General features: G+C 41.2%; 1 protein-coding gene across 3 annotated transcripts in view; it reads left to right on the top strand.

Moving 5' to 3' along the window:
• Window positions 1-25847, top strand: part of C17H12orf56 (chromosome 17 C12orf56 homolog) — a 96186-nt gene extending 70339 nt beyond the window's left edge. The window contains exons 6-14 of one of the 3 annotated variants that reach the window (XR_015554914.1): window positions 2601-2745; window positions 9348-9454; window positions 10091-10180; window positions 15301-15424; window positions 17560-17634; window positions 17961-18035; window positions 21696-21874; window positions 22878-23076; window positions 23993-24054. Coding sequence is in view for 2 of the 3 variants with exons in the window: in XM_014786760.2 (XP_014642246.2) it covers window positions 2601-2745; window positions 9348-9454; window positions 10091-10180; window positions 15301-15424; window positions 17560-17634; window positions 17961-18035; window positions 21696-21874; window positions 23993-24119 (922 nt within the window). In the remaining variant the exon portion in view is untranslated. Of the gene's footprint in view, window positions 1-2600; window positions 2746-9347; window positions 9455-10090; window positions 10181-15300; window positions 15425-17559; window positions 17635-17960; window positions 18036-21695; window positions 21875-22877; window positions 23389-23992 lie in introns of those variants that run through there. The other 2 variants (XM_014786760.2, XM_087442084.1) reach the window with 2 other exon arrangements.
• The last annotated feature ends 1227 nt before the right edge of the window (window positions 25848-27074 follow it).

Raw genomic sequence — 27074 nt, forward strand, 5'->3', positions numbered from 1 at the left:
TATTCTGAGATATGTTCTGAGGTATGTAGGGGTTAAATAAAATAATGCTTGTGATTTCTTTTTTAAAAAGATGATAGTACAGATAGCTTAGAATTTCGGCATGTGGGGCCAGTCCCGGTGGCCTAGTGGTTAAATTTGGCATGCTCCGCTTCGGCAGCCCAGGTTTGGCTCCCAGGTGCAGACCTACATCACTCATGGCCATGTTGGGGTGGTAACCCACATACAAAATAAAGGAAGATTGGCAACAGATATTAGCTCAGAGTGAATCTCCCTAGGCAAAAAAAAAAAAAAAAAAAAAAGAATGACATTAAAATATTCTTTAAAAAAAAGAATTCCTACATGTTTTCATATGTTTACTCTAAAAAAGTATCAGTTTTAATTTTGGTACTTTGTTTAATGTGATTTTAAAGCTAATTGTGTAATAAAATAGGCTCTAACTTTGTATACATGTGGCTTGAAATTTATCCCTGAAGGCAAGAAGAAGAGTTCTTCCACTATCTTGACTCAGGAAAAGCATATTTCTTGCAAAGTTAACTCCTGAAGGCAACATATTTAAAATGCAGTGATGTAAAATGCACTGTGAGGGATGCAGTGTATGCACAAGATACACAAGAAATGGTCTCTGCCTGCAAGGCACCTTCAGTTTCAAAGGAGTAAATATTCTTTGGGTTTTCAAAATAGAATTCTGTCGCTAACGTATCAAAACAGCACAATGGGATAGGTACCATCATCATCCGCATTTTACAGATGAGGAAATAGAGGCACAGAGAGACCAGGTAACTTGTGCATGGTAATTATCCAGCTGAGGAGGGGCAGATCTAGGATTCTGATCAGCCTGTCTGACCCTGCCCCCCATGCACATAATCATGTTCTTCTGCCTCTGTGATTGCTCTCACTGAATTCTTAATGATCATTTCTCCTCCAGTATCTCCACTGTTTTTCAGTAAGCCTTAATTTTTGTGTTAATACGAGAGGCTCATTGATTGGACAGAGGAGAACATCTTAGATTTTTTGTGTGTGTGTGAGGAAGATCAGCTCTGAGCTAACATCTGCCAATCCTCCTCTTTTTTTGTTGAGGAAGACTGGCCCTAGGCTCACATCCATGCCCATCTTCCTCTACTTTATATGGGACGCCGCCACAGCATGGCTTGATGAGCGGTGCGTTGGTGCGCGCCCGGGATCTGAACCGGCGAACCCCTGGCCGCCACAGCGGAGCACGTGCACTTAACCGCTTGCACCACCGGGCCGGCCCCATTAGATTTTTTTAAATAAAGGGGGAGGTGGTGGGCAAGAACCAAGATTCCTTGTAGTATTATTGGGATAAATGGCTGGTATCAAGATTTGTGCAGTAGGTGGTAAAGATATTTTTGCTTCAAGTCAGAAATCCTAAGAAGTTTCCATCAACCTACTCAGAACATGAAACATCTCTCCTTCAACTGTGATTCTCCTTGCTTTTCTGAAGCACTAGTTGTGTGAGCTTGGCCAGGGCACTTAACCCCTCCGCCATGCTATAAATGCGATAGTAATTCCCAGCTCAGCCCCTCACCGGGCCTGAAGGGGCTGGTCCGTGAGAGGCACCCAGGTGCCTGCGCGAGTCAGCCCTCCATGAAGTGCAGGCTGCTACTGCTGAGCACAGTCGGCGCCGGAGACGATGTTTCACCCGGTAACATTTTCTCAAGGTGCTGAAGATCAGCTGAGGGGCCAGGACAAGTGCACATAACTACAGTGGGGTGACACAGGATTAGTATGATGTGGGAAGTGTGGGAAAAGTGCCGTGGGAGAGGGTCCCCCTTCCCTGGTGGCATTGGGGAAGGCTCTGAGGAGAAGCTGGTGCTCATTTCAGCTAAGCCGGCGTTGCCTGAAGTGTGGAGCGCACGTGGGTCGGTGGTGGGAGATGATTTCGTGTGGTACTCTGACGTGGCGTGACATAACTCTGAATTCCGTGGTGAAAAAGTGAGTCCCTTTTCCGCCTCAGCTGATCTCATTAGGGAGAAGCTCCCGGCTGGTGCCAGCAGTGGCAGCTCTCTGACACCCGCCCCTCTGCCTTTTTGTCAGAGACAGAGCAAGCCTCAGGCTCAGAATACAGAGCACCTACTTAGAGTCTGTGTTGCTTTCCTGCTATTTTTATAGTTACCCTCTATTTATGGCAAATGATACTGGTTTTCTCTGTAAAGTAGTGATACAAAGTTTTCTTTATAAATAAATTCCTCTGGGCAAAAAAAAAAGTGAGTTGATTTAAAGAAAAAGTATTAAGCAAATAATATTACATATGGTTCATGGATTACGGTAAATGGTATGTGAACAAACTGTGAGCTAGACTACGAAAGAGGGCCAGAAGTTTAGCAGGGACAGTGAGAGTTCCTGATAGTGGTAACAGCTTGAGTAAAGGGCGTGGGCAAAAAGTATGTTTGGAGAGTAATAAATAGTTCAATTTGGGGGTAGCAAGTTTCATTGCTGAGGAGTAATAAAGCTAGAAGTACAAAACTGTATTAAAATTCCATTAGAAACAAAGTTTTACAAACCTGTCAATAATCATTGATATTCCTCAACTGCTGTTTCTTATCATTTTTTACATGGAAAATTTTCTTGTCTTCCTGTAGATCCGAGGAGAAAATTAAGCACTTCAGTCAACTTAAATCTGAACTTTTTCTTAAAGACAACACTTTGAGGAAGATACTTTGTTTAATTACGGAATTTAAAGTAGCAGCCCAGAAAAACTTCATTCTGAAAAGGCTCTTCTGGAAAGTAGGTATTTTGTTTTATTTTTAATCGTTAAAATTTGTTTCACCTGTTTATCAAATGCAGCATATAGTAAAATATAAATAAATGTTGTCTTGTGTTCTGATGCTGTATTTTAAAATGTTGATTAAATTTAATGCAATTCTGTTTTAACACGAAACGTTGTGATGTAATCAGTAATGTATACATGCGTGTTGCGGGGGATGTGCAGAGAGGAGAGTCGTAGCAAAAAAATGGTAGCTCACGTGGGTTGGGTTGGCAGAGTCAAAGAAAAGAGAAATCAGGGCGGGCCTCGTGGCATAGTGGTTGAGTGCAGCACGCTCCACTTCAGCAGCACAGGTTCATGGGTTCGGAGCCTGGGCATGGACCTACACCACTTGTCAGCCAAGCTGTGGCAGTGACCCACACACAAAATAGAGGAAGACAGGTATGGATGTTAGCTCAGGGCAAATCTTCCTCAGCAAACAAAAAAAAAAAAAGAGAGAGAAATCATTAGTGGGGAAGCTTCTGGCATGCGAGATGTACGAGTACAGACAATGAGATGAGAAAGTAGATTTCAAGTTTTCTGTGCAGATTCCCCTACAATATAATATAATTTTAAAAAATTACTTTTGAGCGTAGGCCAGTTATTTTTAAAAAGGTGACTCCTGGGTGCTGGCTCGGTGGCGTAGCGGTTAAGTGCGTGTGCTCCACTCTGGCGGCCTGGGGTTCGCAGGTTCGGATCCTGGGTGCGCACCGATGCACCGCTTGTCAAGCCATGCTGTGGCGGCGTCCCATATAAAATAGAGGAGGATGGGCACAGATGTTAGCCTAGGGCCAGTCTTCCTCAGCAAAAAGAGGAGGATTGGCATCAGATGTTAGCTCAGGGTTGATCTTCCTCACAAAAAAACAAAAAAAAAGGTGACTCCTGGGAGTCAAAGCCTCCTAGCTGTCACTCAGCAAGTTATAGACTTGTTCCAAGTCTTACTTAGTTTCATTGTCAGTTTTAGGTGAAGGTATTGAGAAGCCCAGGTGTAGTGGTGTGATGCCCAGCTGAGGGGTGAGCCCTGCCTAGGGCCGAGCTCATGCTGATGGCTGTATGCTGTGTCCTAATTCTGGTCAGTGGTCTCATACATAGCTGCTACCATTTTATAGAGCAGTCGTGAAGTGCACAGCCTCCCCAACCATATAAGACAGTCCTGGCTATTTCTTAGGTTCTAAGTGCTTCACATGTAGGATGGCCAACCAGCCTGGTTTGCCCAGAGGAGGGTGACCAACTGTCCCGGTTTTCCTGGGACTGAGGAAGTTCCCAAGACATGGGACTTTCAGTGTAAAAGCAAGGACAGTCCCAAGCAATTGGGATGGTTGATCACCCTAATTAGAGGGTAGCTATAGAGAATAGTATGTCAAATGTCCCAAACACTGAGACAGGCAAGGATGGTGTAGTGCTGCATAGTCTATAATGCTTGTCCTGGATAGATGCTTTTAGGAATACACCACCCACGTTTTGACTCTAGAATTTCAGAGGATTGTGTAAAATACAGGGATAGGAATGAAAATGACCAACCAAGGTGATTATGAAGATGGAAATGGAGTTCCTGTGGAAAGGCTAAAGAAATTGGTGTTCTGTCCCACCCAGATAAACCTCTCTAGTCCATCCCACACATGGTATCAGTTGAATCTGTAACCCTGAGGGTGTGGCCCTGCCTTCTCAGAAGCCTCCTGTGGCTCCTCACTAAGTTAGGTACAGACACCTTGGCTTTGGCATGTAAGGCTCTCCACTCATGACCTCTGTCACAGATTCCAAATTTGGACAGGTGTGGCCTTTATTTTAGCAGGGCAGGTTATCAGGAAGGGGCCACCATCTGCATAGGGCAGGCCGTGGGAGAACTAACACAGCTGTGGATGCTCTCGGAGAAGGCACAGTGCCTGAGGGTGAGGGTCATCTCCACACAGAGAACGTGCAAAATGAAACACCAGGGCCCTGCAGCATGCGGGTGGGCGACACCCAGATGTCTGCACAAACATTTAGCACCAGGAGGATCTGCTTGCTTAGAGTTTGGCACCAGGGCCTTCATGGGATGTGGGGTTGGGGAGGCAGCAAGGATGTAAAGGTTGTCGAGAGTGAAGCCAGCAGCTGGGAGAGGAGCGGCAAAGGACTCAGCACAGGGCCCAAAGAGGAAGTCCAGTTGGACAGACTGGACACATCAGGGGACCGAATTTAAAGCAGACGTCTTGGTAGGAGAACTGAGGAGGAAGAGTGTTGACGTTGAATACCAGAGTGTTGACCTGGAGATCATCTCCAGTCTTAAAATGGGCCTGATGCAGGTGGCCTCGGCTGTGGAGCAAAGGAAGGATGTAGAGAAAGAGAACAAAGCTAGGCCTGACCCACTCGACCCACCACTGCACCACGCTCACGTCTTTCCTCTAACAGCTCCAGCCACTTGGGGTGGGGTGAACACCCTGTCCTCCGGCCCTCCACGTTTCCCCTGCTGTTTGCTATCTCTAGGCTACTCCTTCTTCCGTTTTCTCTTGTTAAAGGCCTACCCATTCTTCAAGGCTCATCTCAAGTGCTATTCTTCTGCCTTTCCTGTCATCCTTAATGGGGAACTTTGGTACCCTCCTCTCTTTGCTCTGTTACGGCAGTTCTGTGCCACAGAGCTTTCTTTGATATTTTATAATCTGCACTGTTCAGTAAAGTAGCCACCGGCCACATGTGGCTATTAAGCACTTGAATGTGGCCAGTGACTAAGGAAGTGAAATTGTAATTTTATTCAGTTTTAATCAGTTTAAATGTAAATAGCCACATGTGGCCGGTGGCTACCGTACTGGCCAGTGCGGTTCTACGGCATCTCTGATGGCACTTTCTCTTTAACAATTCAGCAAACACTTATTGCATGCCTGCTCTGTGCCAGGCATGGTAACAGGCATCAGAAATGCAAGCATGACTCAGATACGGATCCTACCCTCATGAATGAGCACGGATATTCTCCTGTTTACTATAGTTATTGGTATATTTTTCTTTTTTACCGTAATATTCCATGAGCTTCTTCAGGACAGGCATGTGTCTTACTCATCTTTGCATTCTCACTAAGGCCTGACACAATGCCATGCACGTACCAGGTCCCGCACCCAATTCATAATGATTAACCTGATCAGAAGTCTAGGAATAAAGCATTCATGTTCTCTTCCTTACTTGAAAATACTGTAGCTGTTCTTTAATGTCATGTCCTTAGATGGACTAAAATAGAAGATCTTCTAATTCACTTGTTGAAAATGAAAGGCCAGAGTGAGTAGAGAGGGAGATAAAAGGCACATGGGCAGTGTCCCTGTCTGGGGTCTTTCCATTCTTTAGTGGATTTCCCCACGCCCTCCCCACCACCATCAAGGCCTGGTAGCCTTGTTCTCTCTAATCTTCGACCAAAATCTAGTCTCATACTCATTTAACAAGGTTAATGTATATGACTAATAAAAGTCAACATTTGTATCTTCTTGTAGGAGCATTTTAATTTAAATGGTTATCACAGCCTTAAGCTAAAGCAGTGGTTTTCCAGCTTTGCGCTGGGCTCTCTGGAGAACATAAGGTCGTGTGAAGCTCCCTCAGGAACCCACACTGGGGTGGGGAGATTAGCGGCAGCTCTAATTTTTGGTTCCTGAGTGAGAGGATGGGGAAAAAAAAAAATATATATATATATATGTATATGTAATTAATCTTTTAGAAAATTTTATTACAAGTAAAGTTTTTTTATTTTATTTTATTTTTTTTGTGAGGAAGATTAGCCCTGAGCTAACATCCATGCCAATCCTCCTCTTTTGGCTGAGGAAGACTGGCCCTGAGCTAACATCTATTGCTAATCCTCCTCCTTTTTTTCCCCTTTTTCTCCCCAAAGCCCCAGTAGATAGTTGTATGTCATAGCTGCACATCCTTCTAATTGCTGTATGTGGGACGCGGCCTCAGCATGGCCGGACAATGTGTCGGTGCGTGCCCGGGATCCGAACCTGGGCCGCCAGCAGCGGAGCGCACACTTAACCGCTAAGCCACGGGGCCAGCCCCTACAAGTAAAGTTTTAAATTCTGAGAACACTTCTTCATAGGTTGACTAAACTGTAAGCTTTAGGAGTACAGACACCATGTGTGTTTGTTTTGTTCATGATGTTATCTCATTACCTAGCACAGCACCTGCCGCATAGCTGGCAATAGATAGTTATGTGTTCAGTGGGTGAATGAGTGAATGAAAGAGTTCTCTATTTATGTTCTTTCCTAACCTCTTATTTTTTCTCCATGAGGTTTTTCTTTCTTCAGTTTTTTTTATTGTGGTAAAATACACATAACAAAATATACCATCTTAACCATTTTTAAGTGTATGGTTCAGTGGCACTAAGTAAGTACATTCATATTGTTGTGCAGCCATCACCACCATCTGTCTCCAGAACTCTTTTCATCTTGCAAAACTGAAACTATACTCATTAAATGATAACTCCCCATTCTCCCCTCCCCCAACCCCTGGCAACCACCATTCTTTCTGCTTCTATGAGTTTGACTACTCTAAATATCTCATATAAGTGGAATCATATGATATTTATCTTTTTGTGACTGGCTTATTTCACTTAGCATAATGTCTTCCAGGTTCATCAGTATTGTAGCACATGTCAGAATTTCCTTCCTTTCTAAGGCTGAATAGTATTCCACTGTATGTATATACCACATTTTGCTTATCCATTCATCCATTGATGGATACTTGGGTTGCTTCTACATTTTAGCTATTGTGAATAATACTGTTATGAACATGAGTGTGTAAATATCTCTTTGAAACCTGCTTTCAGTTCTTTTGGGAGTATACCCAGAAGTGGAATTGTTGGATCACATGGTAATTTTATTTTTAATTTTTTAGGAATTGCCATACTGTTTACTATTTTACATTCCCACCAGCAGTGCACAAGGGTTCCAATTTTTCCACATCCTTGCCAACACTTGTTATTTACTTTTTTGTGTGTGAGGAAGATCAGCCCTGTGCTAACATCTGCCAATCCTCCTCTTTTTTTGCTGAGGAAAACTGGCCCTGGGCTAACATCCATGCCCATCTTCCTCCACTTTATATGGGACGCCGCCACAGCATGGCTCGACAAGCGGTGCATGGGTGCGCGCCCGAGATCTGAACCCGGCGAACCCCGGGCCGCTGCAGCGGAGCGTGAGCACTCAACTGCTTGCGCCACCTGGCCAGTCCTGGTATCTCATGGTTTTGATTTGCATTTCCCTAATGATTAATGAGGTTGAGCATTTTTTCATGTGCTTATTGGCCATTTGTATATCTTTTATGGAGAAATTATTGGGGGTATAATTTACATACAATAAAATGTACCCATTTTAAGGGTAAGTTTAAAGAGTTTTGACAAATGTATATATCTGCATAACCACCACCCCCGTCAAGATTTAGAATTTTAAGGGTGAAAATTCCTGAACCACTGAGCAGGTGAGAGACCACAATAACAACTGATATTCATAAAGCACTTATGATATGCTAAGTACTGTTCAGGCTTTACAGATGCTAGCTTATTTAATGCTAACATCCACCCCATGAGGTGATACTATTAACCCCATTTTAGAGATGAGGAAACTGAGTCACGGAATGTATAATTAATTTGCCAAATGTCACACAGCTAACCAGGGGCAGAGCTGAGATTAGAACATAAAGAATGTGGCTCCAGAGTCAGTGTGTAAAGCTGCCGCCCTCTGCTAATTTATAAGGCACTGGTAAACCCCAGCACTTCTAGGCCCCGGTGTACATCCACTCCTCCTCCTCTTGTCTCTCCCTCCACTGGCATCCTCAGCCTCTTCTCATGCTGCCTCACCTAAAGAAGGGCACACCTGTACCTGTCTAAACAGAGTCTAAGTTGCCACTAGTAAACAAAAGTCCTGGGAAAAAAATGAACGGTAGAGGAATAGAAAAGAGAAGCCATCACATTATACTTCTCATTAGTACCAACTTGCCTGATTTCATGGGCCAGTGCTGATTTTCATGCTTGATTTATCTCATGAGACTGGACAGGAACACAAAAAAAATTAGTTCCCCACTCTTAAGTCAGCGTGTATTTTGGCAGAAATAGCAGTCCACATTTCCACAGTATTGGCAGAAGTATTACTGTCATTCTGCACCATCTTCATTAGCTACACTAGTGCTGTACATTTGTTTTCGTATTAGTAAACATTTTAAAATGAGAGCTTGTCTAGCCATTATTTCATTGTATCCTCACAAAGGCCAAATTACTTTGGAAAGGCAGGGATTATGGTAGCCCCATTTAATATATTATTGCAAGGTAACTGAATGACCTGCCTGAGATTATACACCTGCTGCTGGATGATCTTCAAGACTGATGGTCGAGCGGAGAAGGCATCGCCCAGCGTCACCCCCTAGGCTTAGCTCTTGCTCTATTCACCAGGACAGTGGTCTCCTGGTCGTAAGCAGAAGTATGTTTCCATTTAGGTTATGCTAGTATTAATGACAGACACTGTAATTCACTTCCTCCCTAATCAAGGAGCAAATCATTTCTTCATATTTTTATTGTGTAAGGATAGAGAGTTTCACCAACCAATGCCTTAATGACCATCTTCTTTCCTGCTTGCTTTCACAGACCAGTGACCTTTTCTATTTCCTAGTGAACAAACTTCGTGAGTACTTGCCAGAGTCTAGGGATAAGAACGCACTTCAGAATAAAAGCCGAAGGGCTGATGAACTGGTGTAAGTACTAATTGGATAATCATAGATCCTTTTTCCCCTCAGGTGTTAAAGATAACTAGAAGGCACAGGACAAAATATATACTGTATTAATGATGAATGGTGCTGCAAGTTTTGTTTCACATAGATTTTTTTAAAATAGCATTCATTTTGTTTTAATTTTTAAAGAAAGACTACACAAGAAACTAGTAATATTGGCTGTCCCAAAAGGGGAAGAATGTGTGTCTAGAGGAAGGACACCTTTCGCTGCATTTTCTTTTTTACCTTTGAAATTTTGAGCCAAATATTACCTACTTGAAAATAAAATTATTAAAAATAATCTAATAATAAAGTAGTGTGTGATTATCATAAAAACTTTGGAAAAAATATAAGTAAAGAGAACAATATGAAAATGACTTTTAATCCTGACATCTAGCTATTAATTCATTCATTCAACAAATCTTTCTGAGTGCTTACCATGTAGCCATCACAGAGTGGGCACTCAACCGGTGTTGGCAATTTGATATACAGAATGTCCTTCCTGTACTTTTTCCACATGGATATCTGAGTGCAATTCTATTAAGGATTACGGATTTTGTCGCATTCTGAACTTGTAATAAAATCATGCCATTTCCGTGCTTTTTTCCCTTTGTTTTCTAGGGCATGCATTGAAATTATGCAGACCCTGGGACTGATGTTCAGAGAAACAGAAACCGAGTCATCACGCCTGAACACATTGGCAGCTAAGAGGTAAGGTCTTTTAGACATTGAGACCTTGTGTTTGCAACCCATTAACTACTCTGTTGAGTGTCTTCCCAAACTCATAACTCTCTAATTTCTCTGCTCAACACCCTTGAAAGTATACTAAACCGTTGTCTCTCCACTTCCTTCTGTGATGAACAGATTAATTGGCACATACTGAGTTCTCGCTGTCTCTCTGGATTATTAAGGGCACAAAGATTTTTTCAGCATAATTTTATCTTTTGTCATCGTCTGGTGAACTTGAAAAAGACCAATTGACTCATCACACATTAAAAACCAGGGAGTCTTTACCAGAATTTCCCAGAGTACCCTTATATCCACATAACAGAAAAATTACATTGCAAAGGCAGGAATTATAGGAGCTTCATTTAATATATAACTGTGTGACCTTGGAGAGAATGACATTGGAGGGTTTATTAACATATAGGGTGTGCTGCTGTGATAAAGATACTCTGAAATGTGTGGCCCAAAGAAGATAGACGTTTATGTCTTTCTCACATGACTGTCTCGAGTAAATAGTCAAGCTTTCCTCCACAAGATCAGCCAGAGACCTCGGTTCCTTCCATTTTCTTGCTCTGCCATCTTTTATGATGCTATCTTTGTCCTCATGGTTGAAGCTGACTGACCTTCTTGCCTTCATTACACCCTGTGGGAAGCAGGTAGCAGCAGGCAAGCAAATCTCCTTTTTACGCAAGTCATAGAAGACTTCTGCTCAAGATCTGTTGGTGAGAACTTTAAGCATTTAGCCATTTCTGGCTGCAAGAGAGGCTGCAAAATGTGTCTGTAGTTGGATGGCTATGTGCCTAGCTAAACTTCAGATGGCAATGGGGACATCTGTTATTCAAAGGGAGAATGGAAGAACGTATAGTGAGGGACAAGAGCATTCGCTGTCACAGAAAGTATGTGTTTGCGTGCTTTGCATATTATCTGCTTGACCTCTTTATATGATTTATAGTCTATGAATTACATCCTTGGGCAATGTCTGGCTAAAATCTTAAGTTTTTTCCACTCTCACCAATCGTTTATCTAAATTTCCTATATTAGAAGGCAGAAGAAGGATGAGAGCTACAGACTCTAAAACATTTGAACCAGAAGGAAGAATAAGAACTCAGTAATATTTGTGCAGGTTATTTATTAGAGACCTTTACAGATAAATTTTAATGATAATATTCATTAACATTTCTTAGCAACTTGCTATGTGCCAGGGACTCTGGGCATACTATGCTTTATAGCAGGCGTGGTCAAAACATTTCTCTAAAGGGCCATATGGTAAATATTTTTGGCTTTTCTGGCCGTACAGTCTCTGTTGAAACTACTCAGTTTTGCCACTGTAGCACAAAAGCAGCCATAGACAATACATAAATGAATGGGCACAGCTGTGTCCAATAAAGCTTTATCTACAAACACAGGCTCTGGACTGTTTGGCTTGCAGGCCATAGTTTGTTGAGCCCTGGTTACAGCAAATGAGGATAATATACCCTGTTATTTTCTCTGCATACTTCTTTAGGCAGTTGATAGTACTGCCATTTCCCCAGTCTCCAAGATGGAGATTCAAGATTGTTTCTGATATTTCTGTCTTCTCCCACACTGAAATTATTGTTTTTTTTTAAGATTTTATTTATTTATCTTTTCCCCCCAAAGCCCCAGTAGATAGTTGTATGTCATAGCTGCACATCCTTCTAGCTGCTGTATGTGGGACATGGCCTCAGCATGGCCGGAGAAGCGGTGCGTCGGTGCGTGCCCGGGATCCAAACCCGGGCTGCCAGCAGCGGAGCGCGCGCACTTAACCACTAAGGCACGGGGCCGGCCCTGAAATTATTGTTAAATCATGTTACCCTTTTTATCCACCTTTTGGTCCCTACCTTTCTCTATCCAAGTTGGAAAAAATCACTTACTAATCTCTGTTGTAAAGTGTTGTGTTTTAAATTGTTCCATCTTAACTTGGTTTGACCACATCAGCCCTACTATATCACCTATCACCCCTCTTTCCTGATATGACTAATTCTTTCCGTGTCTTTCAATAGATATATTATATTGCTATAGTAGAGTCTGGTTGTAATACTAACTTTTCAGTCAATTTTCACATGCATAGAGTCAAATCATGTTACCATAGCGTTAACCAGCACAGAAAAGGTATAATATAACTGTGTTAGTCTTCTATTGCCATGTGACAAATTACCACCAACTTAGTGGCTTAAAACAACGTACATTTATTATCTCACAGTTTCTGTGCATCAGAAAATCTGAGCACAGTTTAGAGGAATCCTCTGGTCAGGGTCTCACATGGCTGCAATCAAGGTGTCAGCTGGGGCTGCAGTCACATTGAGGCTTGGGCCCTCTTCCAAGCTCATTTGGGTGGGTGGTGGCAAAATTAGTTTTGTAAAACTGACGACAGCTTGTTTCTTGGTAGGAGAATCTCTCTGAGCTCAGGGAAGGCCTCAACTCTCAGATTAGATCAGGCCCACCCAGGATAATCTCCCTTTAATTAACTCATAAGTCAACTAATTAGGGACCTTAATTACATCTGCAAAATCCCTTCACCTTTCTCATCTAACATAACATAATCACAAGAGTGAGAGCCTAACATATTCACAGGTCCTGCCCATACCCAAGGGGAAAGGATTATATAGGATGTATATACCAGGGGGCAGAAATCTTGGAAGCCATATTAGAATTCTGCCTATCACAATAACATAGATTAACTTTGAGACTATGAGTTTGCCCTTCAAAGTCTGTATTTTAAGATATTGTAATACATTAAGAATTCTTACATTGGAAATAATAACAATCTAAATGAAAGTATCAAACTGTTGGCACCATTTTTAAGGCTGTGATGTCGGGGCTGGCCCCGTGGCTTAGCAGTTAAGTGCGTGCGCTCTGCTGCTGGCGGCCCGGGTTCGGATCCTGGGTGCGCACCGACTCACCGCTTCTCCAGCCATGCTGAGGCTGTGTCCCACATACAGCAACTAGAAGGATGTGCAGCTATGACATACAACTATCTACTGGGGCTTTGGGGGGAAAATAAATAAATAAATAAAATTAAGACTGTAATGTCAATCCTATAATAAGTCTATTTTCAGGATGAAACTACTATTTAGATTAAAATTTCTTTTATCTCTTATTGGCCTTGTGGATTTTAAATTGAGTTGGCAGAAGGGGTAGATTTCAAATTAAATTCCTTTTAAGCAAATAAAAAAGCATTTATTAATTTCAGCACTTTCCTCTTTATTTTTTTTCAGAAGTGGAGATTTTATTAGTTCAGCCCACTTCATTGTATTCTTCTTGAAATGTGCCATAATCCTTTCATATTTCAGTTATTGTTATGGTTGAATTCATATATTATCACAGCGAGTGACCCAGAATTTGAGTTCCTTCCCTTAGCCTAGAATGTATGATACTTTGAAAAGAAGCTGTTGCTGAAAATAAAGCACTGTAATTAAATATAACAGTGAATGGCATGTCAACTCAAAGTTAATATCAGGAAAAGCTTTTTTTTTTTTTTTTTTGTGAGGAAGATCAGCCCTGAGCTAACATCCATGCTAATCCTCCTCTTTTTGCTGGGGAAGACCAGCTCTGAGCTAGCATCTATTGCCAATCCTCCTCCTTTTTTTTCCCCAAAGCCCCAGTAGAAAGTTCTATGTCATAGTTGCACATCCTTCTAGTTGCTGTATGTGGGATGCGGCCTCAGCATGGCCGGAGAAGCGGTGCGTCGGTGGGCGCCGACGGTGCGCACCCGACTGGTGCGGGATCCGAACCCGGGCCGCCAGTAGCGGAGCGCGCGCACTTAACCGCTAAGCCATGGGGCCAGCCCAGGAAAAGCTTCTAAATGGAGTGTTCTGTTGATTTTGGAAGGGTCTTCTAAAAGTAAGATTGGCCATTTTAAAACAGCCTGAGTAAAACAGTAGCAAATATCCTGTAGGATGTAGCCTCCTCTTTTGAGAAATGTGCTGACATGATTCTTCTTTTGCAGATATGAGAACTACACTTGCTTTTTGAGTTGGAAAATGGAGGGAAACTGTATTTTTATTAGAATTTTACTTAATCATGAACTTCTAATCATGGTAATGATTTAAATGATTGTAAAAAGATTAGGAAGCCTCAAATGTTACTAAACAAGGATTGTTCATGGTCTCCTTTATTCCGTTATGAAAGGGATGCTTATGGTCATAGAGAATTTTTGTACAGTCCTATCTGTAAGTACTTTTAATACTCCTACCCTTCAAAGCTACTCTGATATTGTCTTCAATTAGGCAACTCATTTTCCTAGTGGTCTGCCTCCAGCTCCTTTTCAACCATGTGTGAATATGGCGTACTATAAATATGAAGATGGTGTTACTAACCCAGCTCCTCAGCATACTCAATTTGAATTGTGATTGTTTTTTTGCCTTTTTATTTTCAAATAATATGGTACATTATTCAAACGTAGTAACCCTTAAGTGCGTTATTAGTGTATGTCAGTGGACAGTACACTGCATTTGAAAGCAGGAGACCTGAAGTATAATACTAGTTTTATTAACTAGTAGCTAGTGGTCTTCAGTGGAATAGTAAACCTCTGAAATGCTTTGTTAAAAAAGGGTTCTAGAGTCAAAGAACTTGTGATCAAATGAGCATTTTAAGGAATGCTTCATACCGCTTCTTTGTCCTGGAGTCACACAGGGCACATTAGCGTGTTGAAGCCTCTGAGAAGTCCTATAGCAAAGATATCCAGTGAACTTGGTTTAACCAGTTATTTCCCATACCTCCTTTGGCCACAGAATCTATTTTGACTATAATGTTTCCTGGAATTAGTAATCCATAAAAAGCCCTTTGGAAAATATTTCTATAATTGAAATCACCCAGATTTCCCTTAAATCCAGATTCTTTTCCAAGCTATGTGAACTTCCAGAACTGTACTTGCTCTGAGCCAAAAGACCAAGAAATTATATTTTCATTTAAATGTCTTATCACTAGACATTTGTTTGCATGTCCAAGGATCCGAAAGTTCAGTCAAGAATGGTCTGCAATGCTTAGTACTTTTAGGTATAATTCTATTCGGTGTCTGCAAACTTGGCTTCACTGCTTTTCTTTTCAAACTTGACTCATTAATTGCCTTTTATTTACTTTTTCAGGGGAACGCTATTTAATCTCTTGGTAATTTTAATTAGCGAGCCTCAGATTCCAAAATCTTGTCCTGTGTTTGACGTCCAGTTGGTGGCTGACTCAACTTTAGTTGAGATGTCTCTTGATGCTGAGGTGAGATAAGAATTTGGAGTAGACTAGACAGAATATATAGGGGCCCTGGCTTCTTGTCTCCTAATGTGGACCATGACAGTGTGGAATATAGAAATATAATTAAATCAAGGACTAAATATTTTGTCATTAACCTCAAAACTTAGATAGCTATTTTGTCACTATTAATGTATCCATTTTATATGTTTTATACTAAGGAAAATAATTAGTATTCTGTGTATATTAGATAAATCTGTCTCTGTACAAATATTTCTGTATATGTAATTCCACATTAGGGTCTAATGGGTAAAAAAGCACCGTCTTAAGAGATTTCAGGGTTAACTCTCCTGCCTTGTTTACCATCTTCTTACCTATGCAAACTCAGTGAGAGTTACTTGTTTTTCTATGGTTTTACTAATGCATTAGAAATATCAAATTGCCTAGAAAGCACTTACTCTGAGAAAATAAATCAGCTTATTATTAATTTATTTTAAATGGCCAACACAGAATTTTTTTTAAAAGAGGATAGGACATGATTTGATAGTTCTTAAACATATAATCAGAGTTATGTTTTAGAAAACTCAAATTCACTCATTCTCTCCATAAATATTTATTGAGAATCTATTATGAGCTAAACAGTGTGCTAGGCAGTGGGGTCCAAACAAGATGCAAAATAGACACAATCTTTGCCCTTGTTAGTTTATAGTCTGGTTGGAGAGACAGATGTTAATCAAATATAACATGAATATATGATTATAGACTGTATATGGAGCATCAACAATACCACTTTCAATAGTGGAGTGAGTGGATTAGGGATTAAAAATGATAAACAATAATGTACACCCGAATTTTCACAATGTTATAAACCATTATTATCTCAATAAAGTTACTGGGAAAAAGAAGAAGAAAAAAGAGCAGATGGAAGCAAGACTCAGACAGGCAGAGCTGTTAAGCAGCTAATGCAATGGTCCAGGTGAGGGATGATATGGGCCAGAAGGAAGCCTTCCTTGACCCCCAGCGAGACTAAGCTTTCTTTTTAGAGCCCTCCTAACTTCCTGTTCTTTTCTTTCAAGGCTTTGTCTCAGTTTGCAACTAGGCATTTATTTATTTGGTTATTAGATTGATGCCTGTTCCCAGGGCAGGGATTGTGGCTCTGTTGCTCTCCATTATATCCCCAACACCCAGTACAGTGTCTGATGCGTATTTGTTGAATAAATACATAAAGAAAAGAAAAATGATGGTAGTTGTAAAGAGGATAGCTTCCAGAAACTTTTAGGAAATTGAGTTGATAGCTTGATGTGAAAATAAAAGTGTGAAGATTAGATGACTTTTAGATTCTGGCCTGGGTGTCAGATAAGAATTACAGCAAGAAGGGTAGGTTCAAAGGGGAAATAACGAGCTTGGTTTTGGATTAGTTGATTTGATTTGCCCATGGTATTTCATATGAAAATATCTAGTGGGCAGAAATGATAGGTCTGAATTTCCTGTTTTTGGATTTGCTGATCTTTTGCACCTGGGCTATTAGTGTGGCCATGAGCAGATCATATAAATTTTATTCCACAGTCTAATAGAGTGGGAGATTTCAAACTAGAGCTCTTCCTTGCAAAGATTACTGTCAGGGAAAACGTATTGGCCTGTATCATGCCCACAGACCCAGTTCTCATGCACCAAGTAGCCTATGGGCTAGAAGACAGCCTCACCAACTGTTTGGAGTTCTTGAGAGCAAAAAAATGTCGCTAAGCTCTATATTTACCCATACCACAGAAGGAGTTATAGTTCAAGTTGGGCATAAGCCTAAATTTTCCAGAGGCTCTCCCACCTTAATTCTGGGGAGCAAATTTCTACATTCTTGAAAGGAAGTAGGGTTGTTGATCTGAATGATTTTGCAAATCAAGTGTGCAGTGTTTTTGTGTTAGTATTCTGTGGGTCATTGTATCTTCTTTCCCTGACCCACTCTCTTAGCTATTATTAAATGTGTAGTCCTTTTATGAGAGCAACTTTTGTTGAGCCTGACTAAACCAAATGGAAGAGGAAAACTGACCACACTAATTATATTTTCAGTTAATCAAAAATTCTAAGTACCTAAAGGGACCCCAGGAGAAATTACCATTTTCTGGCTCTGCCAACAATATTGCATTGATTATTATTTAAAATTCTAGTTACAGAAGCTTATCCTGGAATATACGGATACAGCTACAGCACTTTTATATGAGATACTTCTTGTCTTTCAGCAGGTACAATATATATTTTATTATACATATATTGTGTGATTATTATATATATCATATGCCTACTATATGATATATGTATAGTATATGATTATATAGTATATGATGAATAATATACGTTTTAAAAAAATGCTTGTATTAGAGATGGTGTCCAAAATTGGTTGACTTAAATGAAACTACATTTGCTCTTAAGTGCTCATCTAGCTTATTTTCCTAAATACTGATTTTAAAAATTTGATTAATTCAGATAAAATATATTTGAGAATGAATATCCTTTTAGGTACAACTCGACCTTCATGAATATAACTTGTTAATTTCCTTGAGTTTCTTAGGGAAGTCTTGGATTGGGATCAACGAGGTTTGCTATGAGCTGGATGATGTCCTTTCTGCAAAGTCTTCCTCCCATAGTAAGTACCTAGAAGCAAAAACAAAACCGCCATTCAAGGCTAATGAAACAGACACTCTGTGCTTAATTAATAAAACACAAATTTTCTCTAGAAGTAGCCAAGTTTATAAAACAGAGGCAAAATGTAAATTTGATGATTTTATTATTTAATTAAAATAAAATGTTTTTATGTTTGGGGCCTGAATGTTTAAGGCACTGAAATGACATCTCAAATGTAATCTTTATTTCATGAAAAACCCTAAGATACACGTAGGAAACAGAATATTAAAAGTGAAAATTAAGTGAAAAAATGACCATTTATCTTAAACAGTCAGTTTGAGTTGGCAAGCATGAACATGACACTTAGGATCATCTGGACATTCTGACCTGGCAGCCACCATCGTGGTCCATAGGTCACCATCTCTCTCCTTGACACCACAATTGCATCTACATGGTCTGTCCCTGTCTTCCCACCAGACTACGGTCAGAGAGATCTATTCAAAATAAAAATCTGATTATGTCATCGCTTGCTTTAAATCTCTCATAATAAATAAAGACCTATGAATAAAGACTAAACTCCTGGGCCGGCCCCGTGGCTTAGCAGTTAAGTGCACACACTCCGCTACTGGCGGCCCGGGTTCGGATTCCGGGCGCTCACTGACGCACCACTTGTCCGGCCATGCTGAGGCCGCGTCCCACATACAGCAACTAGAAGGATGTGCAACTATGACATACAACTATCTACTGGGGTTTTGGGGAGAAAAAGGGAAAAAAAGGAGGAGGATTGGCGATAGATGTTAGCTCAGAGCCGGTCTTCCTCAGCAAAGAGGGGAGGATTGGCCTTGATGTTAGCTCAGGGCTGATCTTCCTCACAAAAAAAAAAGACTAAACTCCTTAATATGGCCTACAAGGCTGTGCATGTTATAGCCCTACAGCTTCCTCTAGTCCCTCCCTCTCCCAGCTATGTGGGTCTCTTACTGCCCACCCCCAACACCCCCACCTCCAACACAGGACCTTCACCATTCCCTCTGTCTGTGATGCTTTTCCCTCCCTTTTCCACCTAGTTAACTCCTACTCATCCTTCTGGCCTCAGTGCCCCTTCCTCTGATCAGGTCAGATCCCCCATTTTAGGCACACGTCATCATAGTGTGGCGTCTTCCGTTCCTTCGTAGGACTTGTCACTGTTGCAGTTTACATTTGTTTGTGTTGTTGTTTGGTCCTTTCCTGTGGTAGCTGTTGGTGCCCACACATATTCTGCTCTCTCTCCTTCCAGGCACGTGGTAGGACTATACTTCCCTTCCCACTTGAAATTCAGTGGGTCTCTATTCTCGCTTTGGCCAATGGCATGTGAGCAGAAGTTGTCTGTGTCACTTCTTGCCAGAAGGTTCAGGAGCCAGTGTGTGCTTCCCTGCATTCTCTTTTCCTTCTGGCATGTGACTGGCAACATTCCATACGGTCCTGAGTGACTACAGTGATCAGAACCCCCTACCAACCCATGAGGTACATGCAGTGTGAGCAAGTAGTAAACCTTTGTTGTTTTAAGCGAAGCACTGATATTTTGTGAGATTTGTTACCACAGCATAAGCTCGTCTGTCACGACTGATATGATGTCTTTCTCCCCCAACAGACTCCAAGTGCCATGAGGGTAGCAGATGTCTGTTGTGCTAGACACATAGCAGATGTTTAGTAAAATATCTGTTGAATTACTTCTAATATAGGCCTCCTCCCTTAATCTCTTCTCATCTCCCCAAACTTAGTCTCCCTTTATTCATTCATGTATTCATACATTGAATCAACATACATTTAATTGGTAATCTGTTCAAAGGGTGGTAATCCAAACTAAATTTTCATAGCTAATGGAGGATCTGACATGAGGTGATATGTCCTCTTTCCATGTCTAAACATGCCTCTGTTGGCATCAGTGGTTCCCTGCTTTGAGCTGTTTTTCTAGAGTGATGTTGACTCTGTCCTAGGGAATCTAGATTCTCTTGCCAGATCCCTGTGACACATTTTTACAAAACCCTGGCTGGGGCCCAAGGGTACACTTATCAGTAGTACAGCCAACTGCCTTATACAGAGATTGAGCCCATGAACTTGGCTCCTTCAGCAGCACACAGACCCTAACCAGTCTCAGGCCCACTTCAAGGAGTGTCATAAAATTATGGTCATTCATAGCAACAGAGACTCATATGGGCAAGATGCAAGACTTACTTTTTCTGTGTGGTGGTGGCCGACCCTATCATCTGAACTGATGTGTGACATCTGGGGTCCTAAGGACTCCAAGCAACAGGAAGATTTCTTTATCAACCTCTAGGGTTGGTTCACCAAAGGAGTTGAGTTGAGTATGAGGCCAGTCTGTGACCATAAAGCATGTCAGGATGAAGGGTGGCAAAAGGACCACTAACACTGTTGAAAGCTTCAATATTAACCCAATTCTAAAGAGTATGGGTAGAAATAGACCATTTGAGAGACATTTGCAAGCAAGGAAACTGTTGGGATCATTGAACACACCTGCATGTCAGTCAGCTCTGGCCAATTTTCTTACTTGGTTAGAGCAAGATGCTAAAGAAATTTAAAATTTAATCCCTAATGGGCAATGTTTTGTTCTATTGCCGCAGACTCTCTAACCTCAGCCTATGTTTGCCTGACACAATATTTAGTCAATATGTGTAAATGGATTTGGATTGGGAAAAACACTTCAAACCATCTGCCTTACTTAGGAAGGGCCAGTAGCAACAGCAATAAACAAGGCAACACATTTATTGATATTAATTTAATGGGTGTACAGAGTGGCCTCCTGGTTAGAGCTTGAAAGGGTGCTAGCATTCCTTTTTGTTTTTCACAGTAGCTTACATTTATGGACAGTAGTTTGAAAACGCAACACTCCCCAGAAAAAAAAAAAAAAAGACTTGTGGAATCCATTGTTCTTATTTTTTATTATTTGGTTCTGTTGAGAATGACAGCTTTGTGTGTGTGTGAGAAGCAGGAACCCAATAACTTCACATTATTGCTACTTGTTCCATTTTAATTCCCCCCTAAGAAATGAGAGCAGAAGTGCTCTTGATGAAAACCCCAGCTAACAGTGACATCAATGTCACTTGCATGTGTCAAGCCTGGTTTTCTTTGCTTTCTCACTTAGTGTTCTCAAGGTGTGGTCCAGGGAACAAATCCATCAGAATTGTTTATGGTAAATATCTGGAGTGGGGCCCAGGATTCTGCATGTTGAGTGAGTTGCCTAGGTGACTTATGCATACTAACTTTTGAGAACCACTGCCTTGTGGGAACCTTCTTTGAAGGTCACAGGCAGTTTATGTCTATCGGCCATTTGTTCTTAACAGTAGAATAGAAGAGAAACCATCTTCCCTCTTGGAGGAGGCCATAGACCTTTCTGAGCTCCCCTTCTATTCTCACTCCTGCTTCCAATGTTCTCCCATTTTGGAGCCAAAACTTCCTTGACAGTCAGTAACTCATTCTGATCCTACTTGTAGGGGGGCAATTGGTAAACCCAGTTGGTCTATGGTCTGGTGCTTTCTGAGTACTACTTCAATGAGAAATAGTGCAAGGCCATTGGTGTAAGAGGTGGTGAACACTTCAGCCTAGATTCACAGTTTAGACTCTAGCTGAAATAGGTGCTCTTATGAAACAGGTGCAGCCTACATGTAACTGCATTTTCCTTGTCTAGATGACTTTTGTGGCCACTATTGTGAAACAAGTGGTGAAGGGGCTTTCAGCTTCGCTTCAGCTGCTAAGTCCCAGCCAAGCACTTCTGTTGTACCAGCAGTTCTACATCCTCAGAAGCTGCCTGCAGTACAGCAAGACTTTAGCTGAGTATATTAGGAATGACTACAGAGAAGAATTCAGGTAAGAAAAAGTCTGAATCTAATCTGCACTAAAATCCACACATTTCTGATTTTCATGCAAAACTGCAACGTGGCCCAGTATTTAGAAGATTAAGTGACAATGGGAAATTCTATTTTTGTTTATAATAATGTTTCCCTTTGATCTGTGGTAGGGTAGGATTTGGGGGAGCTCTAAGAACCAATGCCATTTGAAGTATATTCCCAGGCCAGAAAAGACGAGTGAAACATCACACTCTCTTTGAAGAACTGCTTCTCACTCATTCTCTATGGCAGCCAGCATCTCACAGAAATAGTCATGACTTTAACATGCTGTGAGTAACAAACTCCACTGAAGGAAATGATAAATTATGGAAATAATAAATTATGAATTCAACTGAGTCACTAAAAAAAAAAAAATGTTTTTCCATTAAAGGAGAAACAATTAATGACTGCAGTTATTAGTTTTTTGGTTTCACTTACCCCTCTCTTACTCAGTAATAAAACAGTAAGAAACAGCAGCAGCAAGCACTGGTTTCATCATCCAGCTTGTCCTGCACCTCAGGGGTTCCTGCTTCTATTTATAGGCTGGCAGAGCCAAGTGCACTTAGCACAGCCCTGCATTAGCACCTATCGAGGAGAAAACCCAGGTTGTGTCAGACCTAAGATGAAAAGCAAAGTGCGGCAGGCATAGCTTTGCTCCCAGTTGGGATGGAGACATACAGGGATGTGGAGGCATACGTTACAGCCTTCCGTTGGCTTTTAAAAGAATTTCAGCTCAATTTGTGGACCCTGTTTTCCTCCGTGTGGTTTTACACCATAGGTTCCATTCTGGCACCTATAAAAAATGGTTTTGTTTGGCCTGCTCTGAGTTGATCCACACAACCCAATTTTTTCCTCACTTTTCTTTTTTGAGGTAAAATTCATATAGCATGAAATTCACCATTTTAAACAATTAAAGAGTGCAATTCATTGGCTTTTGATACATTTCACAATGTTGTGCAACCATCACCACTCTCTCGTTGCAGAATGTTTTCATCACCCCCAAAGAAAACTGGGACCCATTAAGCAGTCATGCCCCATTCTCCCCTCCGCACAGCCCCTGGCACAATGAATCTACTTTCTGTGTCTGTGAATTTGCCTATTCTGAACATGTGATCTAAATGGAATCCTACAGTGTATGGCCTGTTGTGTCTGGCTTCTTCCATGCAGCATAATGTTTTCAAGGTTTGTCCACATTGTAGCATGAATCACACAACCCAATTTTTAAAAGATTAGTTATGCACATTGAAAAATCAGAACTGGCAAGATGGTGTGACAGTCCTACAGGACAGTAGCTGGCCTGAGCTCGACAGCTGCTGCCCTCTTAGGTGGATCGGGTACTGTTTCGTTCACCACTGTCCCCTCTCCTGCCCTTTCCCCCATGTTACCTGTGGGCATTTAGGTTTGTGGTCCTTGTGTAAACTAGTGATTTTCAACTTGCCGTGCGTTAGAATCACCAAAGTGAGTATTAATAAATACTAACACCCAGGTCTCACATATGGAAATTCTCCTCGGTTTGTCTGAGGCGGGGCCTGGGCATTGACATTTAAAAATGCTCTCCAGGTGATTCTAATGTGCGCCCAGGGTTGAGAACCAATCTCTTAAGCCATCTAAGCAGATAGCTGAAGGTTGTCTCCCTTTTGTCTCTTCCCCTGGCCTTTCCTGTACTCTTGCTCAGGCCGTGAGGATGAACCCTGCTCTTCTCTCTTGACCTGGCCCTGGTGGTCACCGCAGCTTGGTGCTTTCAGTTCACCTCCCTGCTGTGTATTGCCTGAGAAAACAGGAAGCAGGGCCTCCGCTCACACTGTGGTGAGGACAGTCCTGGCTTCCTTATTAACGCGTTGATAACTGTTACTTTATTAATGGACTTCACTTCCTTTGCTGACATAAAGTGCTTCAGTGAGCCGAAAGCCACCCCTATCAGCGAGCTCCTAGGTCACAACCGGGAGACGTCAGAGGGCAGAAAACGCTGGCTGAGTCTTGTGGCCTACACTCCCCCACCCAACACCCCTATACCAGTGAGTGAGGACATTCTCATGTGACCAGTGTGAAAATTCTTGTTTTTAAAGCTCTCTGTTTTGTTTCTTTTTATGATTTGCAGGTACTTTATTCACATGCCAGCCTTGGAAAAGAGGCTCCCATTGTGTTACCCTATTACCCAACCTACCACTCAACTTTTTCATGAAGTTCGGAAATTGGTTGAACAGAAACAATATGTGAAATGTTAATAAGAGTATAAAATGTTAATCAGGAATCAACTTATTATTTATGAGAAGCATTTTTGGATTTATTTAATGTCTGGCTATCCCTGTGTCCTGTAAACAAAGATTTAATTTGAATGTTCCATCAATACTTAAGAGGAGTCTTTAAAGTTTTTTATTTGCCACAAAACTGTTTAAATACATTGACACACATAAAGTGGTGCTAAAAACTAGTGTTTCTCTGAAAAAAAAAGTTTCTAAAGACATAAAAGACTATATAAAGGGAACAGAAACCCAAAGACTATATAAAGGGAACAGAAACCCATGGAGAGCAATAAATTAGAGAGTGATCATTAGAGAAATGCTGAGCAACAGGATGACATCCTCTTCTCTACCTATAAAAATTCTAGTGACGTAAGAATTCATGGGAGAATGAGCAGAAGAACACGGGCATAGCTATAAGGAAGGTCAGTTCCTCGTTTATCATGTGGAAAGAATCTTGGACTTTCTTCAACAAAATTAAATGCATTCTGCCACTCTTGTTTCAGGCACCTGTGGCTAACGTGAGCAGTCTCATAGAGTCTCTGTGAAAGAGAAATTGTCTGTAAGCAGCTGTGGCTCTCCCAACTATTTAACAAAATGATTTCACTATATCTTAGGGCAATAAACTAATTTAATCCAACAAAACGTTAACCTTGGTATTACTGTGAGCTATCGAATCTGGGCTTCTAAGAACCTAGGAGCTGGGCCCTCCATTCAACTTATCATGACTTGAGGGAGGATCAGAGAAAAATCCACCTCCAAAGAAAGAGCTCCCAAGCCAGATCTGCCTGTGCTGTGCAGTGGAGAGAGAATTAAACTCACTCAGGACATCTCATTTCTGGTTCTGGCTGACCCATTAACCAGCTACTTGACTCCCGAACAAGTCGAGTCTCCTTTCTGGGCCTCCTCTGCTATGTGGAAGTGTGGGACTAGATGTTCTCCAAGTTCTCGTCCAGCTCTAACATTCTCTGTCTGTGACAAGATACTTCTTAACATTGTGTAACAGGTACTGCATTCCTCTGCTGTCCTGCTCAGTGGATGATTTCACATTAATTCCAAAGAATCCTGCTTTCTTTGGACAAAACACTTCCCCAACATCACCCCACAAAGTGTCCAGGCCTTCTCCGCTATCACCCATCAAGGACTACAAGGCTCCTACCCTCCAATCTGGGGGCAAGGAAGGGGGCAAAGTGGTGTTTATGAGTGTCCTGGGCTGTTAGATGAGGGGCTATTCCCAAGAGATGGTCAATTAGAAGAATATGAAAAGATTCTTGGACAAAGGCAAGCAACACTTCAAGCTGGACAAATGATGGACAGTGGGCTGACCACTGGTGAATGGTGGAACCCACCGAATGACGACGAGAGGATCGACTCTGCTGTGCGTCAGCTTCTAGGCAGTGCCCTGGCTCTGGGCTAGTCGCCGAGCAGGCCCTGGAGAGGGCTTGGGGTTTCTCTCCCATGTGCCTTCTTGTCCACATTGCCTCTTCTCTCCACTGTTCTCGTCACTCTGAGAGCAGACTTTATCTAATCTCTGGGAGCAAAAGCTCTGTCAGAATGTACCTGAATCTTTCCATTTAGGGCTAAATCAGTAGGTTTTTTGAAAGCTAATGGTTAAATGTTTGTTATCTTGATTTTCTTATGATGCTTGTCTATTCATTTGCACAATGTGGGTGGAGGCAGAAATTAATACTTTGAAGGGTTATCCTGCCACAATTCTTTCCTACTGTGTTTTTTGCATTGTTGCCAAAACCAAGAAATCACTACATAATCCATCTCTATTAGTGACTAGACACATTTCATTGACTAAATATTGACCTCAACCACAAAATAATTATTTTTCAGGAAATCTAATTGTAGAAAAATTTTGAATATGAAAATCACATATATAGCTTTTTAGGAATACAAAGAATCACCAAAAAGGCAGGTACACACAGCCAGTTTTCAGGCTTGGTTCAAGATTCTAGGGTGAGAGCATGGGTTTTGAGGCCAAAATGGTTGAATTTAAATCCTAGCTCTGCACTAGTTTTGGACCTTGGAAGTTACTTAACATCTCTAAGCTTCAGTTAAAACAGAGATAATATAACCTATCCTGTAGGGTTAGGAGATTTAAATGAAAAGGTGTTGGTAAAGCACATAGCATGGTATGTGGCATGTAGTAAGGATTCAGTGCATGGTATTTATTATTATTATTATTATTAAAATAATATCAAAGCTGGCTGAGAACTTAGAGATTAATAAATACTGCCCTTCTTTTTTGGACCAATTTGGGGACTAGCTACTATACTGAGAGCCCCTGATCCATATAGCATTGAAGAACAGATTCATTTGGTTATTAAATTGAAAATTCAATTTTCCATTAGCAGGAGTGTGATTTAAATGACAAGGGACTATTTCTATTGCTCATCACCATGAAGGATTGTTGGCTCTAATTGACACGATCAATGTAAGAGCTATGTGGGAAATATTCTTCCCAAGGGTGGACAGAAAGCTTTTTAGTCATGGAAACTTTTTTCAGCCTTTGACTTAAACAGCTAATTACTAACTGAGCAAACCAGTATAGCCATTCTGCACTTACAGAGTTCCTAATTGATTCACAGGTAGTGTTAGAATAAATAAATGGAGAGCTTCTCCATTTTACTGAAATCTAGACAATCTAGAAACTATGTAAAGAGGGAAAATCTTGAAGTCTCTATAATTGATAAATGTGTTTTACGTAGTTCCATACTGAATCTCATTTACTGGTAGTACCACTTTTGACAGTGTATAGGAATGCTTGAGTGCAATAATAATTGTGCTATAAGGCATTTGATAAAAGTCATCAAAGCTTGTTGATTAGGGATATACTCCAACCTGTGGCATTATATTTTTTTTCTCTGAGGTTAGAATCACTTGTTTTATATTTAATATATTTTCAGAGTAGAGAGAGGTTCGGTGATAAAT

Source organism: Ceratotherium simum, chromosome 17 (genome assembly GCF_057802395.1).
Source record: "Ceratotherium simum simum isolate JZ-2026a chromosome 17, ASM5780239v1, whole genome shotgun sequence".
Lineage (NCBI taxonomy): Eukaryota > Metazoa > Chordata > Mammalia > Perissodactyla > Rhinocerotidae > Ceratotherium > Ceratotherium simum.